At 37.6% G+C, this 17,605-nt stretch overlaps 1 protein-coding gene across 1 annotated transcript in view; it reads right to left on the reverse strand.

Moving 5' to 3' along the window:
- The window catches only part of PTPRQ (protein tyrosine phosphatase receptor type Q), a 538,955-nt gene that overhangs the window by 358,496 nt on the left and 162,854 nt on the right, over positions 1 to 17,605 (reverse strand). The window contains 2 exon segments of the mRNA XM_053719240.1: positions 8,025 to 8,163; positions 9,943 to 10,115. Of these exon segments, the coding sequence (XP_053575215.1) occupies positions 8,025 to 8,163; positions 9,943 to 10,115 (312 nt within the window).

Below are 17,605 nucleotides of genomic sequence, written 5' to 3' on the forward strand. Positions count from 1 at the left end.
TGCATCTTTTCTATATCATGCAGCAGGAACGGTAAAAAAGTTATTTTACAATGAATATTGTTTCTGACCACTTTGAAATGACTGCCAAGCTCCGCCTACTGATGACATCACAATCTAGGCTGCATATGGCCTCCAATCACAAAAGGCTCACTAGTTGGATTCAACAGACAGTCAATGCTATTCAGCAGAGTACCTAGATGTATACAAAATTAAATGAATAAGAAAAGTGGATGCACCCATATAAGGTGCATCCAAAAGGCCAGGAATACAGCACTCTCACTATAAGTAATTACTTATAATGAGGGTGCTGAATTCCTGACCTTTTGGATACACCTTATATCGGTGCATCCACTTTTCTTATTCATTTAATTTTGTATATAATGTTTCCAGGTTGCACCTCACCTTAGAAATTAGGTACATTATATTATACTTACTATAGTTGAGTTTGTGTCTTGTTTTCTCTTTTTGAACTTAGTGCCTAGATGTAGCCCAGATCGTGATGTCATCAATAGGGGGAGCTTGGCAGTCATTTCAAAGTGGCCAGAAACAATATTTATTTTAAAATAACCTTTTTAGTTCTGCCTTTTCAGACTACCAATCCTCACTAAATCAGTGGCAAAGTAATGCACAATCAAATGGATACATTGTTTAGCCAACTATATGGCCAAATATGTTTTTACAGCCTCATTTTCAGCTGTGTTGGTAGATTTGTAAATTCATATACAAATGTACATAATGCGGGCTTAAATGGTCATTTAAACCAATTCATAGTAAAGATTATTTTTAAATATCTAAAAAAACAAAACATGTACATCAGAATGCAAAAATGAAACATGAATTGTCAATTTAAAAATCAATTAATTACAAACACATATTATAGGTAAAAATATGTAATTCATTTTTAGCTTTAAGAAGATGAAGAGGTGATCTATCTGTTCCAATAAAAACTAAGCATGCATTAAAAATCTTATTAAGATGGCTCTGGAAGTTAGATAAGATATTGGAATAATAGGCTTAGTTGTATAAAGCTTTAGCTGTATTGATAAATGAGTATTTAAAAACCATCAATAAACTTTCCTTAAATGGACAGTCTAGTCAAAATTAAACTTTCAGGATTCAGATAGGGCATACAACTTTAAACTACTTCCAATTTGCTTTTATCATCAAATTGGCTTTGTTCTCTTGGTATTCTTTGTTAAAAGCTAAACCTAGGAAGGCTCATATGGTAATTTCTAAGCTCTTGAAGGCCGCCTTTTACCTCAGCAAATTTTGACAGCTTTTTACAGCTAGACAGCACTAGTTCTTGTATGCCATATAGATAACATTGTGCTAACTCCTGTGGAGTTATTTATGAGTCAGCACTGATTGGCTAAAATGCAAGTCTGTCATAAGAACTGAAATAAGGGGGCATTGAGCCTACACCACAGAGTGAGAATGAGGCACAAACTATTGGGTTATATTTGAAAGAATAAACAGGAGGGGAGAGAGGGGACACCATTGTCATGTTGCATTGCTCATTTCAAAGTGATCAGATAGTGTTCCATTAATTCTAATATGTGCAGTTGGATAAGAACAGAGGGCCATTACTTGTTGCAAGAATTTGTCCAGGAAACCTTACTGAATCAATGTAGTGTGAAGAAAGGTCCAGTCAATCAGGCCCATTTATCAAGCTCCGTACGGAGCTTGAAGGGCTGTGTTTCTGGCGAGTCTTCAGACTCGCCAGAAACACAATTTATGAAGCAGCGGTCTAAAGACCACTGCTCCATAACCCTGTCCGCCTGCTCTGAGCAGGCGAACAGGAATCGCAGGAATACGATCGGGTTGATTGACACCTCCCTGCTGGTGGCCGCGAGTCAGCAGGGGGCGGCGTTGCACCAGCAGCTCTTGTGAGCTGCTGGTGCAATGTTAAATGCTGAGAGCGTATTGCTCTCCGCATTTAGCGAGGTGTTGCGAACCTGATCCGCAGTGTCGGATCAGGTCCGCAACACCTTTGATAAATTGGGGCCTATCTGTCAAAGGCCTTTTTGGCATCTGTTGAGAGATACATTCAGGGTGTAGTTGTGTGTTTTATAAAGTCTTAGTATCTTGAAAATATTGTCCCAGGTCTCCTGCTGTGGTACAAAGCAATGGCTGCTGGTGAATTTTGAATATGGTGGCATGCTAGACTCGCCCCTTTCAATAAAGCACCTCCTCTTATATGGCAGTTTAATGTCCCTTTAACTATATATTTAACCTTTTTACAAAGTTTAAATACATAGAACATTTTATTTTTGCATTATTACTGGCATACAAAACAATTGTTAGACATAGTTATATGCCAGCAATAGGACAATAATAAAATGCATAATAACAATATACCTATTACCAAATTGTGTCAGTGAGCATTTCCCTAGGTATAAGGAAATTTATGCCTGGCTCTAATGTAGTTTTAAGTGTGTATGCAACCTTATATAGAGGCAGAGAAGTTTATTTCTGGTTTCATGGACTTTGATTTGTTAATCACTATATACCTCATAGATCATACAGACTGCTTAAATGCTTTTTTGTTGCCTATATATTTCTGAAATCAGGTGACTGTATTTGTTTGGGAAAAAAAAGAACTCTGGAGAAGATTAGTATGTCAGTATGGCAATTATTCTGCATACCAGGGAATCTTGATGCGTTGTTACAACTTAGTTCAAAAGTCTGTGGCTTACATAACAAACTGCTAAGAAAACAAATACAATTAACAGACCAGCCTGTGATGTACATGCACTTATAAAATCTGCACTGCAAACAGCTTGGAATACTGCTAGGGAAAGCCAATAGCAATACATTTGATTCTACATAGGGGTGAAGCATATGAATTAAAGCAATTTGTTTGTAGCTATTATTCAAATAAATAGTGCTTGTAATGTGTGAAACACCATAAAACAGTGGTATACAGTTCTCGGAACAACAACAATAAGCTCCCCTGCCCTTGAGGAGAAGTTTGACTCCCGTATTTTCCTATAAGCCAGAGCTTATTTTCTCTGTACAGCTGTCTCCTTGTTCTTCTTTGACACACTGCTCCAGATTTCTTTCTGATCACTTGCACCAGGAAGATGGATGAGTAATGCAATTTAAAACAAGTGAGCTGACAAAAGCAAGGGAAGGAGGGAGGGGCTGTGTGCAGGGAATGCCATGAGGGTTTTCACAAGACATCCATACTGAATGTGTAACCCTGCCCTCCCATGCTGTCAGCCAGTTGAAAGTTAAGAGCCTTTTTTATATTTAATGACATTTTTGCTCAGGAGTCCCAATAGACCATCTTCTATCTTCATCCCGGTGGTTGAGCTAAGGAGGGGCGGTGTTGTCCAGGACCTGGCGATGACATCCAGCGTCCTCTTCATATGATCACCACCGTACACTGAAGCTTGAATGCAAGGTACCCGTTTAAAAATGGGGTACCTTGCATTCCTATTGGCTATTTTCAAATCAGCCAATAGGATGAGAGCTACTGAAATCATATTGGCTGTTCAAATCAGTATCTTCATATGAAGAGGACGCTCCGTGCTGAATGTCATCGCCGCTCCTGGACAGCTCCGTGCCTTCACAGCTGCGCACCACCGGGATGAAGATAGAAGATAGTATTAGCGAGGCGGGAGGGTGGCGGTTTAGGGGTTAATAGATTTATTATAGTGTTGGCGATGTGTGGAGCCGGCGGTTTAGGGGTCAATGGGTTTATTATAGTATTTGCGATGCGGGAGGGTGGCAGATTAGGGGTTAATAGGTAGTTTATGGGTGTTAGTGTACTTTGTAACATTTTAGTTATGAGTTTTGTGAAACATTTATGTTTCGCAAAATCCATAACTACTGGTCTCAGATTGCGGAATAGATCGTGTCGGTATAGGCTGTAACGCAAGCATTTTAGTCGGACCGCACAACCTGTAATACAGCGCTATGGAAAATCATTCACTCAAACATCATTTTTTGTGTGCGGAATAGAGGGTTGCATTAAAGCTAAAATGCTTATGTTACAGCCTATACTGCCGCGACTCCTAATATGCGTTACCGGCCATTCCACGCGCAATGGCCAATCTTTCAGCGTTATAGCCGTACCGCACCGTAACGCAAAACTCGTAATTGGTATTTTATTTTTATTAATTTTTTATTTATTTTTTGCTAGATGTAGTTTGTTTAAATAATCCAATTCTGATATTTATTGTGTCAGGCAAGAATATTCAGATCTAAGTTGTTTACATTTTGGGCCTTGAGTTTATAGAGTTCCCCTATTTTATAACTTATATAACTTTTATGGGCTTCCCATAGCACCGTGATATCTATATCAGGTGCATTGTTTATAGCAAAATATGTTTAAAGTGGTCTTTTAAGAATTTCACCTGGTTTAGAGTCAACTAATCTCCAGTGGAACTGTTTCATCGGGGTAGAAGGCCATTTAATTGAACAATCTACCAATGAATAATCAGACCAGGAAGTGTGTCTAATGTGTGTCTTGTGGCCTGTGTTACATAGGAAAGGGCTAAATGGTCCAACAAGAGTGAATTTTTTGTGAGTGAGAATTTTTTTTTTTAAATCTTCAATTGGGGGGCATGTACACCTCCTGACATTGTGTAAAGTGAGAGCTTTATGATTTTGCCAAATAGCCTAAAGTGATTTGTGAGCTGTACAAGTAGCTGAATTAGAGCAGTCCATGGTGGGATGTTTTCAAGTTTTCTTTAGTGCATATGTTAATGTAGATTGTTTGATAGACATATTTTCTTTTTTGTAAGGTTTCAAAAGTGTTTTTGTGATACTGGTTTAGTTCACAGTGAAACTCATTATTGGTACTGGGAAGTAAATGTTTAAGAGATGGAGCTATACTTGCAACTCACAGCTGGGATGACAGATGAGAACGCATTTTTATGAATTACGCAATCTTTGAGTTGCAATGTTGTGGAACGTTTGTTTCTGCAATATATTAGTTTCTCAAGATAACTACACACTTACGGCTAGATTACGAGTTTTTTGCGTTATGGCTCATAATGCTGCTTTTTCACTACCGCTGCTATTACGAGTCTTGTAGGTATAGCTGTACCGCATGCTTTTTTTGGCTGTAACGCAACGTAACTACCGCACCTTTCAAAAAGTCATTTTTTCAATGGGACTTCCATAGCGCTGGTATTATGAGTTTTGCCTGGGAGCCCAAAAGGTGAGCGGTACAGCCTTCGTACCAGATTCGTACCGCCATCTTCGTACAAGATTCCTACTGCCATCTAAAGTCAGTAGTTATAGATTTTGCACTACAAATCTGTAGCATAAAACTCATAACTAAAGTGTTACAAAGTACACTAACACCCATAAACTACCTATCAACCCCTAAACCAAGGCCCTCCCGCATCGCAAACACTATAATAAAAATATTAACCCCTAATCTGCCGCTCCAGACATCGCCGCCACTATAATAAACATATTAACCCCTAAACCGCTGCACTCCAGCATCGCAAACACTAGTTAAATATTATTAACCCCTAATCTGCCGCCCCCAACATCACTATACTAAAGTTATTAACCCCTAAACCTAAACCTAAGTTGGAACAGCCAATAGAATGTGAGCTCAATCCTACTGGCTGATTAGATCAGCCAATCAGAATTCAAGGGATGCCATCTTGGATGACGTCATTTAAAGGAAACTTCATTCTTCAAGAGCCATCAAAAGAAGAGGATGCTCCGCGCCGGAAGTGTCTCGAAGAGGGACCCGCTCCACGTCGGAAGGATGAAGATAGAAGATTCTGTCTGGATGAAGACTTCTGCCCGCCTTGAGGACGACTTCTTGCCGCTTGGATGAAGACTTCTCCCGGCTTCGTTTAGAAATTTTGCCCGCTTGGATGAAGACTTCTCCCAACTGGATGAGGATGGATGTCTTGTCTTCAAAAACTGTAAGTGGATCTTCCGGGGTTAGTGTTGGGTTTTATTAATGGTTTATTTGGTGGGTTTTATTTTTAGATTAGGGTTTTGGGAACAGAAAAAGAGCTAAATGCCCTTTTAAGGGCAATGCCCATCCAAATGACATTTTCAGGGCAATGGGGAGCTTAGGTTTATTTAGATAGGATTTTATTTGGGGGGTTTGGTTGTGTGGGTGGTGGGTTTTACTGTTGGGGGGTTGTTTGTATTTTTTTTACAGGTAAGAGAGCTGATTTCTTTGGGGCAATGCCCCACAAAAGGCCCTTTTAAGGGCTATTGGCAGTTTAGTTTAGGCTAGGGTTTTTTTTATTTTGGGGGGGCTTTTTTATTTTGATAGGGCTATTAGATTAGGTGTAATTAGTTTAAAAATTTGATAATTTCTTTTTTATTTTGTGTAATTTAGTGTTTAATTTTTTTGTAATTTAGTTAATTGTATTTAATTAATGTAATTTATTTAATTTTAGTGTAATCTTAGGTGTTAGTGTGAGGCAGGTTAGGTTTCATTTTACAGGTAACTTTGTATTTATTTTAACTAGATAGTAAATAGTTAATAACTATTTACTAACTAGTCTACCTAGTTAAAATAAATACAAACTTAGCTGTGAAATAAAAATAAAACCTAAGCTAGCTACAATGTAACTATTAGTTATATTGTAGCTAGCTTAGGGTTTATTTTATAGGTAAGTATTTAGTTTTAAATAGGAATTATTTAGTTAATGATAGTAATTTTTATTTAGATTTATTTTAATTATATTAAAGTTAGGGGCGTTAGGGTTAGACGTAGTGTTAGGTTTAGGGGTTAATATATGTATTTAGTGTTAGTGATGTGGGAGGTCAGAGGTTTAGGGGTTAATAACTTTAGTATAGTGTTGGGGCGGCAGATTAGGGGTTAAAAAGTGTAGGTAGGTGGTGGCGACGGCAGATTAGGGGTTAATAAGTGTAGGTAGGTGGCGGCAATGTCGGGGGCGGCAAATTAGGGATTAATAACTGTATTGTAGGTGGTGGCGATGTTATGGGTGGCAGATTAGGGGTTGATAAGAGTAATGTAGGTGTCGGCAATGTCAGGGGCAGCAGATTAGGGGTGTTTAGACTCGGGGTTTATGTTAGGGTGTTAGGTTTAAACATAAATTTTCTTTCCCCATAGGAATCAATAGGTCTGCATTACGGAGCTTTACACTCCTTTATTGCAGGTGTTAGGCTTTTTTTTAGCCGGCTCTCCCCATTGATGTCTATGGGGAAATCGTGCACGAGCACATAAATCCAGCCCAAAGCAGAGCTGGTATTTGTGTGCGGTATGGAGCTCAACTCAACCATATTGCCCGCTAACGCAGATTTTTGGAAATCCTGTAATAGCAGCGCTATTAAAGGTGAGCGGTGGAAATAACTTGCAAGTTATTACCGAGCCACTCATAACACAAAACTCGTAATCTGGCCGTTAGTTTGTCAAGGTAAATTGCTACAATAGGAGGCAAAATAATGAATCAACCTTATATTAAATATATATTATAATATATAATTATAATTTATATATTAAATATATTTAATATTTAAACATGTAGGACTACATTGGAAGGGGAGCACAATTGTAAGCACAGGGTGTGTTATTTTTTCTGTGGCTCTATGCAAAGAATAACACCCTATCCGTTTAATGGCTAGCATAGGGATTGTTATTAGTACACACACTGCTAAAAATGCAGTGCTTTTAAGAATTGAATTAAACCAATATTATTAATAGTGTAACACAGAACTATATGAAGCACACTACTTGCACACCATTGGCTTATTGTGCGATATTTGACATTAATTTTACTGCGTGTCCCCATAACAATTTATTATATAAGGGATTTAGTGTACCTGTGCTATCCATACACACAGATGTTAGTGCCCCCATATGATAACAAACATTAACAAATAACTTTAGAATTGTAATATGAGCACAAAAACAGATGTACTGTTGATTGTTCTTGAACAATGTTAACACACAATAGCATCAATATATGTGTGGTCCACTTCTAATCTTGCCCTTAATGTCCCTCTTAGAAACAGCGAGAATAAATGTACAAGTATAAACAAGTAGAAAGTCTTAAGAAAACAAACATTACCTGTGTTACCGTGAAATGTCACAGATGGCATGGTCTGAACAGTGGAATATAGGTCAGCTGAGCCCTCAAAAACACCAGTTATCAACTCTTTAACATTTCCCATGATATTTTCTTTAACTGTGGTTGAGCCCAGAGAATCCTGAAAATAAAAATAAAATTAGCGTAAAAAATGTATTCCTTCCCATACAATTAGGTTTACTGTAATTACTATATAACAAAGTATAATGGTGATGCGATACTGATGTTTACAGATGGTAAATGTATATATCATGCAAATGCAACCCAAGGAAAGTTGAGAGATATATATCTTATTTAATAAAACCATACCTCATTCTTTGAGTACCTGTGTTGCTGAGGCCAGGAGGCTTATGGCTGAGCATGGATGAATAGAGAGGCAGAGTCATGGTAGTAGGGGCAGGATGGGCCATAATGGAGACTAATCTCAGTAGTTTGGGGGTAAGATTGGACATGTTAGTGGGGGACTGACTCAAGTTTCTTTTCCAGAAACTATGTCAGAAAAATTGCAGTTAAAGCTGTGAGAGAGACAGATGTCTCAACACATGACAGTCCTGCAAAATGCTTGAATGGATAGAAGATCTACATAAACTAGATACTACAATAACTGAACAAAAAAGGCCTATGCACTATTTCAGTTGTAAATGCTACTACCTAGTCACATAAAACATTTTCATTATGTATATGCCCCAGGACTCCTAATTAGGACCACTAACACTTTAAATCTGGCCATTGTTTTCACACAAATGAAGCAGTTTCACTTGGACTGTGTAGCACTCTAATATAGTGTACATGGTTATGATGTACTGATCCAACACAACTCTACCAACAACCATTTAAACCTCTTTAAAGTTGGCTTTTCCTGTCAACTCTCCCTACACAATTTGTTATCAGAGTAAAATGTTTCCCATTTTCAAGAATAGAACATACATTACTTTGTTTTCCTTCAAATAATAATTATTAGACATGTGCATTCCCCTCCTTTGTAAGGAAACAAATGCATTCGATTGCGGCCATCAGCGGGATTCAGAGACGGATTTCTTCTTGTGAAAGTGCAACACACAAAGATCTGCCAACATTCAGATCTTAGTGTGGTGCACTTTTACAAGAAATCCAGCTCAGAAAATACCCGAAAGCTACTGCATCCACCACCTTCGGCATTCCTTTCCTCACGAAGGAGACAAATGCACATGCCTGCCTAATGGTGGTGTACTTGACTGTATTATGAAGTTAAAGGTGTCATGGGTTTGGGTAGACATAAATATTGTTATAAACGTGATAGTTGCTTGAACCATGCTGTACTGTTTGCAATTTATTGTTATATGAACCTGTTTTAGGCTTTATATGATAATCAACCTCAGGCAGTAGAAATGCAACTGAGGGAAGTACCTGAACAAGAATAGCCAAAGTTTTCCCTTTAGGGGCTCTGGCTGGCTGAAATAGGAAACAATATTGTGTCTTACTAACAGCCTCTATAGACAAAATGTAAAACAAATACATGAATGCAAGGGTTGAAAATCAAATAGCTGGTTTAGGAAATGTGTAGCATTTTGTTATAGGGTTTGCTTTTTGGCCTACTACGGAGTGTGGGAGAAAGAAAAATATTTAAACAAAAACAAGACGTGTTTAATGAATCATAAAATATCTCAGAGTTTTATTTTGTTTATTTTATTTTTGTTCAATCAATAAAAAAGTATGTATAAATTTATAGAAAAGCAGGTTAGAAATTATTTGTTTGCCCAAATTGAAAAATATTACCAGTGTAAATAAAATAATAATAGATGATAGACACTTTAATGGAGAAGGTAAGCAGAGAACTTGAAAAATACATATTCACAAAGTATTACATTACAAAATAAAGAGATAAACAAAGCCATATGTTCAATGTTAAATAAAATAATACCTTATTTGCTCCTGTGAGAATTGTATTTTCAATAGCCATTCCAGTTTCATTTATAAGCGCCTTTATTCTGTACTGAGTAATGATGCCATTTGGTTGTTGTGGTTTTTGCCAGGTAACTGTTATAAAATCAGCTTCAACATCTTTTGCATTCAGCATAAACACTGCACTTGGTGCTTAAAACATAAAAAAGGATGTAAATAATAAGTCAAAATAACAATGTTCAAACTAAAATAAAAAAGCTATCTTCAAGCTAAGTACAATTATAATCTATTTACTGTGTGCTTATAATTTGTATTGTTTGATTAAAAATATATAATTTTAAGTGAGCTGCATCCTCTTTCAGTAGATTTTTACTTAAAAATACTCTGTGTAATTATGTGTGAGTGGGAATTCGACAAGAACTTGATTATAAAGAGTTTTCTCTCTGTAAAGCAACAAAAATGATCCTAGGAGCTCAGATGTAGAGTTAGTGTGTGTGTGTGTGTGTGGGGGGGGGGATGTGTTATTTTGGAAAAAACTGATGCATTCATTTTCTATCATTTGTTTTGGGCCCAGGGGAAGACATGGGGTGCCGTGGGAGCTACCGACTTCCTCAATACCTTTAAAGTGATCAATAGCTAAATTGTTTTGGGGTGAACTAAGACAACCAACTATTGAGATTTGTAAAAAGCATACATCTTCACATTCACATATTGTTGTCTCTCAAGAAGTTTGGGGAATTGTTTTTTTTAAACCAATACCGAATACAAAATATAGAATATAAAAATACATAAAAATGAGTGTTTTGTCTATATCAGAAATACGTGTTTTTGCACGTCAGGTAGCGCTTGTATTACAAGTTTAAAATACTTAGAATATTGTGATTGCATTAATGTATTCCCCCATAAAAGTCAATGGAGCGAAAAAAACTAACACCGTAGTCGCACGCAAACATGATCGCATATTTTCAAGAGCACTAACCTGACATGAAAATATTAATATTTCACATTCCAATGTTCTTCACATGCAAAATATGTTCTACTTATTTAGAAATACATGTTGCTAAATATATCTGATGGTAATAATATCTATCTATCTATCTATCTATCTATCTATCTATCTATATATATATATATATATATATATATATACATATACATGATAATATATAGATACACACACACACACACACACATATATATTATGTTATATATATTATGAATATCTATTGAAACATTGGAATATGAAATGTTTACAGTAAATACACGGTATAACACTTTATTAAATAGGAATATTGCATAACTATCGGCTAGATAACGATTTGTGCGCTAGGTTTAAAAAGCAGCGTTAAGAGGTCCTAATGCTGCTTTTTAACGAGTGGTATTACGAGTCTTGCAGGTACAGGTGTACCGCTCACTTTTTTGGCCAGACTTGGAAATACCGCAAATCCACTTACGTAAATTGCGTATCCTCTTTTTTCAATGGGACTTGCATAGCGCCGGTATTACGAGTCTGCCAAAAAGTGAGCGGTAAACCCTCTCTTGTCAAGACTGGTACCGCATTTTAAAGTCAGTAGTTAAGAGTTTTACACTACAACGCTGTAGCATAAAACTCTTAACTAAAGTGCTAAAAAGTACACTAACACCTATAAACTACCTATTAACCCCTAAACCAAGGCCCTTCTGCATCGCAAACACTAAAATAAAAATTTTAACCCCTAATCTGCCGAACCGGACATCGCCGCCACTATAATAAACATATTAACCTCTAAACCGCCACACTCCCTCCTCGCAAACATTAGTTAAATATTATTAACCCCTAATCTGTCATCCCTAACATCACCGACACCTACCTACATTTACTAACCCTCTAATCTGCCATCCCCAACGTCGCCGCCACTATACTAAAGTTATTAACCCCTAAATCTAAGTCTAACCCTAACTTAAATATAATTAAAAGAAATCTAAATAAAAATTCATATAATTAACTAAATAATTCCTATTTAAAACTAAATACTTACCTATAAAATAAACCCTAAGCTAGCTACAATATAACTAAGTTACATTGTAGCTAGCTTAGGGTTTATTTTTATTTTACAGGCAAGTTTGTATTTATTTTAACTAGGTAGAATAGTTAGTAAATAGTTGTTAACTATTTACTAACTACCTAGCTAAAATAAATACAAAGTTACCTGTAAAATAAAACCTAACCTAAGTTACAATTACACCTAAAACTACACTATAATTACATTATTTCCCTAAATTAAATACAATTAAATACAATTAAATAAAATTATCTAAAGTACAACCCCCCCCCACTATATTACAGAAAATAATAAACAAATTACAAGATTTTTAAACTAATTACACCTAATCTAATCCCCCTAACAAAATAAAAAAGCCCCCCAAAATAAAAAAAAGCCCTACCCTACACTAAATTACAAATAGCCCTTAAAAGGGCCTTTTGCGGGGCATTGCCCCAAAGTAATCAGCTCTTTTACTTGTAAAAAAAATTACAAATCCCCCCCAACATTAAAACCCACCACCCACACAACCAACCCTACTCTAAAACCCACCCAATACCCCCTTAAAAAAACCTAACACTAACCCGTTGAAGATCACCTTACTGGGAGAAGTCTTCATCCAACCGGGCCGAAGTCCTCAACGAAGCCGGGAGAAGTCTTCATCCAAGCCAGGTGAAGTGGTCCTCCAGACAGGCAGAAGTCTTCATCCAGACGGCATCTTCTATCTTCATCCATCTGGCGTGGGCAATCCTTCTTCTTATTTGTCACAGTGTAATGATTGGCTTAACTGATTGGCCAATAAGAAGAAGGATTGCCCTTGAAAAAGGGCGCTTGTTTTTAACTTTTTATTCGGCTAGGACTACGGCTGGGAAGCCGAAACGCGTCAGCTCTAACCTTCTTCTTATTGACCAACCAGCTGCTGTCAATGTGCAAACAGCATTGTATCACCTATACACGCTGATACCTGATATTTTTTCAGCACGAACGTATTGCTTTTTACATGGAGCGATATTGTTGAGAATAAACGCTACTTGCACATCTTCCGGTGCTCCTGTTTTCATTTACTTTGAATAAAATATATTTCCCCATAGGAATCAATAGGGCTGCGTTAAGGAGCTTTACGCTGCTTTTTTGCAAGTGTTAGACTTTTTTTCAGCCGGCTCTCCCCGTTGATTCCTAAGGGGAAATCGTGCACGAGCACGTTACACCAGCTCACCGCTAACGTAAGCAGCTCTGGTATTGGAGTGCGGTAATGAGCAAAATTTTGCTCAATGCTCACTTCTTGTCTGGTTTGTAAAAACTAGTAATACCAGGGCTGTCTGTAAGTGAGCGGTGAGCATAAACTGCTCGTTAGCACCGCACAGCCTCTAACGCAAAACTCGTAATCTAGGTGTATGATTTTTCATGTTTTCATCTGCTTAACTGCAAAGAACTCCATTGCAAAATAACTCAACACACAGCCATTAATGTCTAAACCGTTGGCAACAAAAGTGAGTACACCCCTAAGTGGAAATGTCCAAATTGGGCCCAAAGTGTCAATATTTTGTGTGGCCACCATTAATTTTCAGCACTGCCGTAACCCTCTCGGGCATGCAGTTCACCAGAGCTCCACAGGTTTCCACTGGAGTCCTCTTCCACTCCTCCATGACGACATCACAGAGCTGGTGGATGTTAGAGACCTTGTGCTCCCCCACCTTCTATTTGAGGATGCCCCACAGATGCTCAATAGGGTTTAGGTCTGGAGAAATGCTTGGCCAGCCCATCACCTTTACCCTCAGCTTCTTTAGCAAGGCAGTGGTCATCTTGGAGGTGTGTTTGGGGTTGTTATCATGTTGGAATACTGCCCTGTGACCCAGTTTCCGAAGGGAGGGGATTATGCTCTGCTTCAGTATGTCACAGTACATGTTGGCATTCATGGTTCCCTCAATTAATTGTAGCTTCCCAGTGCCAGCAGAACTCATGGAGGCCCAGACCATGACACTTCCACCACCATGCTTGATTGTACAAAGACACACTTGTGTTTGTACTACTCACCTGGTTGCCGCCACAAATGCTTGACACCATCTGAAATAAATAAGTTTACCTTGGTCTCATCGGACCACAGGACAATGTTCCAGTAATCCATGTCCTTAGTCTGCTTGTCTTCAGCAAACTGTTTGTGGACTCTATTGTGCATCATCTTTAGAAGAGGCTTCCTTCTAGGACAACAGCCATGCAGACCAATTTGATGCTGTGTGCGGCATATGGTCTGAGCACTCACAGGCTGACCCCCCACTCCTTCAACCTCTGCAGCATTGCTGGCAGCACTCATACATCTATTTCCCAAAGACAACCTCTGGATGTGACGCTGAGCACGTGCACTCAACGTCTTTGGTCGACCATGGTGAGGCCTGTTCTGAGTGGAACCTGTCCTGTGAAACTGCTGTATGGTCTTGCCCACCGTGCTGCTGCTCAGTTTCAGGGTCTTGGCAATCTTCTTATAGCCTAGGCCATCTTTATGTAGAGCAACAATTTGTTTTTTCAGATCCTCAGAGAGTTCATTGCCAAGAGGTGCCATGTTGAATTTCCAGTGACCAGTATGAGAGAGTGTGAGAGCGATAATACCAAATTTAACACACCTGCTCCTCATTCACACCTGTGACCTAACGAGTCACATGACACCGGGGAGGGAAAATGGCTAATTGGGCCCAATTTGGACAACTCAATTTTGTTGCCAACGGTTTAGACATTAATGGCTGTGTGTTGAGTTATTTTGAGGGGACAGCAAATTTACACTGTTATACAGGCTGTACACTCACTACTTTACATTGTAGCAAAGTGTCATTTCTTCAGTCTTCACATGAAATGATATAATAAAATATTTACAAACATGAAACATGTGAGGGGTGTACTCACTTTTGTGAGATACTGTATGTGTGTATATATATATATATATATATATACACACACACACAGTGTGTTCATATGTATTTATGTGTTCCTATGTGTATAAATGTCTGTAAATACAAATATACACATATAAATACATATGTACATACATAAACATATAAATATATATACACATAAATATACATATTAAGACATGTATCTCTATGTTAAAACCCTTTGCATGTTTGTTTGTTTTTTTCTAACACCTGAGACCCTATAACTTTTTATACAAATTTTTTTAAACAATTTTTAAAAGAAAGTGTTATAATTAGTATAACTTTACTTTTTAACGTATGTGTGATGTGTTTTGTGCAACTTTTTTGTTTCGCAAAACAGTTGACCAGCGTAAAATCACGATTGTGCTCACGCGTTTACTTTCAACTTGTAATATGAGAGCTAAACCCAACGTGCACAAACAACTGAGCTAAACCTCTTTTCACTTGCGTGCAACTGTTAGCATGTCACTAATATTCTGGTCCAAAATCTGAAATTTTATGGTGTTAAGGTACATGTGGTGCAAAACCTAAAAGTATACAAAGTTGGATTGTATTAATGTAAACACAAAGGTAACATTTAACATACTTCTAATAACTACATTGCCTTAAGTGGGAATTCCTTTTGTTAGATAGTAAGCTCTTCAAATGAGCTGATTCCGCCTATATCAATATGCATTGTTAGGTATAGGTCTCCTATTGTATTGCTGCATATAAATCTATATTATTGCACCTTATTTTATATATGCTATGTAGAACCTGTTTAGAATTAAAAAAATGCAAGGCTGCTTTGCAAATATATAATGATAGAAACAGTGATTAAACTTTGAGATTTTGTATCATTTGTGTAAAATTAATTTAAAAAAAATTATAACCATTAAAAACGATTGTGTTATCATTTTAAATGAATGTGTACATGAAAAAATAACTGTAAGATTAAATGTCAATAAGAAAAAAGTAAATATAAAACATTCTGTTAAAGAAAATAACAGAATGTAAGAATGTATGCTTAGTAGTGTAGATAGTAACAATGTGAACTGATTTATGAAGAAGTGTGGTTTTTGACATTTATATATATATATATATATATATATATATATATATATATAGTAGCTGTTGCCCGCGGCTGATCCGCGTGGATTTTGTGATTTGTAAAAAATAGCGAAAAACCCAACCAACCACTCGCAACGACATGTGCCCTCACGTGTGTCCTGTTCGTGTTGCACACTCGCTGACATGAACTTCTTGAGTTTTCGTTAATTCTTGGAGTTTCTCATAATCTAAATAACAATTTTCATGTCTGTAACGTCTTTGGTTTTTGAAATATAGATAAATTGACCCCCCTTAATTGGATGTTTGGGAAATGGTAAATCTCGTTTTTTTATTTTTAAAGGAGAATGTAAATACCAATTTTCACAGATTTTTGAGATATAGGTATCCTCATAAATCAACCGCCCCCCCTTTTTGACCCCCTCTTAAGTGGATTTCAGGAAATGTTAAAACACGTATTTATTTTTAAAGAAGAATCTAAATACCAATTTTCACACCTGTAACAGCTTTGTTTTTTTAGATTTAGGGCTCAATTTATTACGGTGCGGACGGACATGATACGCTGTATCGTTTCATGTCCGCCGCACATCGATAAATGCCGACAGCATACGCTGTGTCAGGTATCACATAACCACTATACCTTTAAGACCCAGTGCAGTCTCACTCCTTTCCCTATTTAAGGCTCCTCCTCATGATATCTCATTGCTTAGTATTGCAGTAATCTTTCCTAGATCCTCTGTGAACCTATGCCATCCTGTGAACGCTGTTCACAAACCTCTGAACTCCTGAGAAACTTAACATTGAAACTCCTATCTCTGTTGTCTTGTATTATTTTAAGGCAACTTATCGTTTTTCCTGTGTTCTATATTTAAAGTTGAGGGGACTCTGCTTTATCTCTCTGCCGCACTCCGGTTCCAGCTACCGCTCTCCTTGCCTGTCAGCTCACAGCAGTGTTCTACGGGAACGCGGTGACGTCATCCGCCAGCTTCACATTACCGCTGATAGCAGCAGCTCCTATTCTCTGCTCACTTCCTCAGCTTGTGGCGAGTTTTGCTTCGCGCTCCTGCTTGGTAAGCACTGCTCTAGTTTAATCCTCTGAGCTACCGCAGAACATTGTATCTTTGCCTTACTCTCCTAAAAAGAAATCTAAACTTATATGAGTGCCAATATTATTTGTATTTGTTCTGATCCTCTCACTTCCATAAGTTTTTCTCAGTGTGTGGCAGCCATATTTTGTTTTCTCTTGCAAGAGTCTGAATATTATAAACATTAAACTGCATACAACTCTTATATCAGGATTGTTTTCAACTACCCCTGCTGCTTTATTTTTTCCTTCCACAGTGTCAACCCTGACACATGTGGCAGCCATAGGGGATATGTGGGAAACTGCACCTGTATATTAAAATTGTATTGGGTGATTACTGAGTAATACATTGTTGCGCAGGTTCACCATGTGTATCCCATACTATTCACTAATACAATACACCCTATTTAATAGTGTCATATCCTAGCAGTTGTGGTTCTAAAGCACTTGATGTTACATTCTTATTCAAGCTCTTTAAATTTCAGTTCCCTTGACATACTCTTGACACGCTGTCAGCATTTATCAGTGCACCAGCAGTTCTGGGGTGTCAATCAACCCGATCGGATTGGGCTGATTGCTGTCTGCCACCTCAGAGATGGCGGGCGA

The sequence above is a fragment of the Bombina bombina genome, chromosome 6 (genome assembly GCF_027579735.1).
Source record: "Bombina bombina isolate aBomBom1 chromosome 6, aBomBom1.pri, whole genome shotgun sequence".
NCBI classification, from domain to species: Eukaryota; Metazoa; Chordata; class Amphibia; order Anura; family Bombinatoridae; genus Bombina; species Bombina bombina.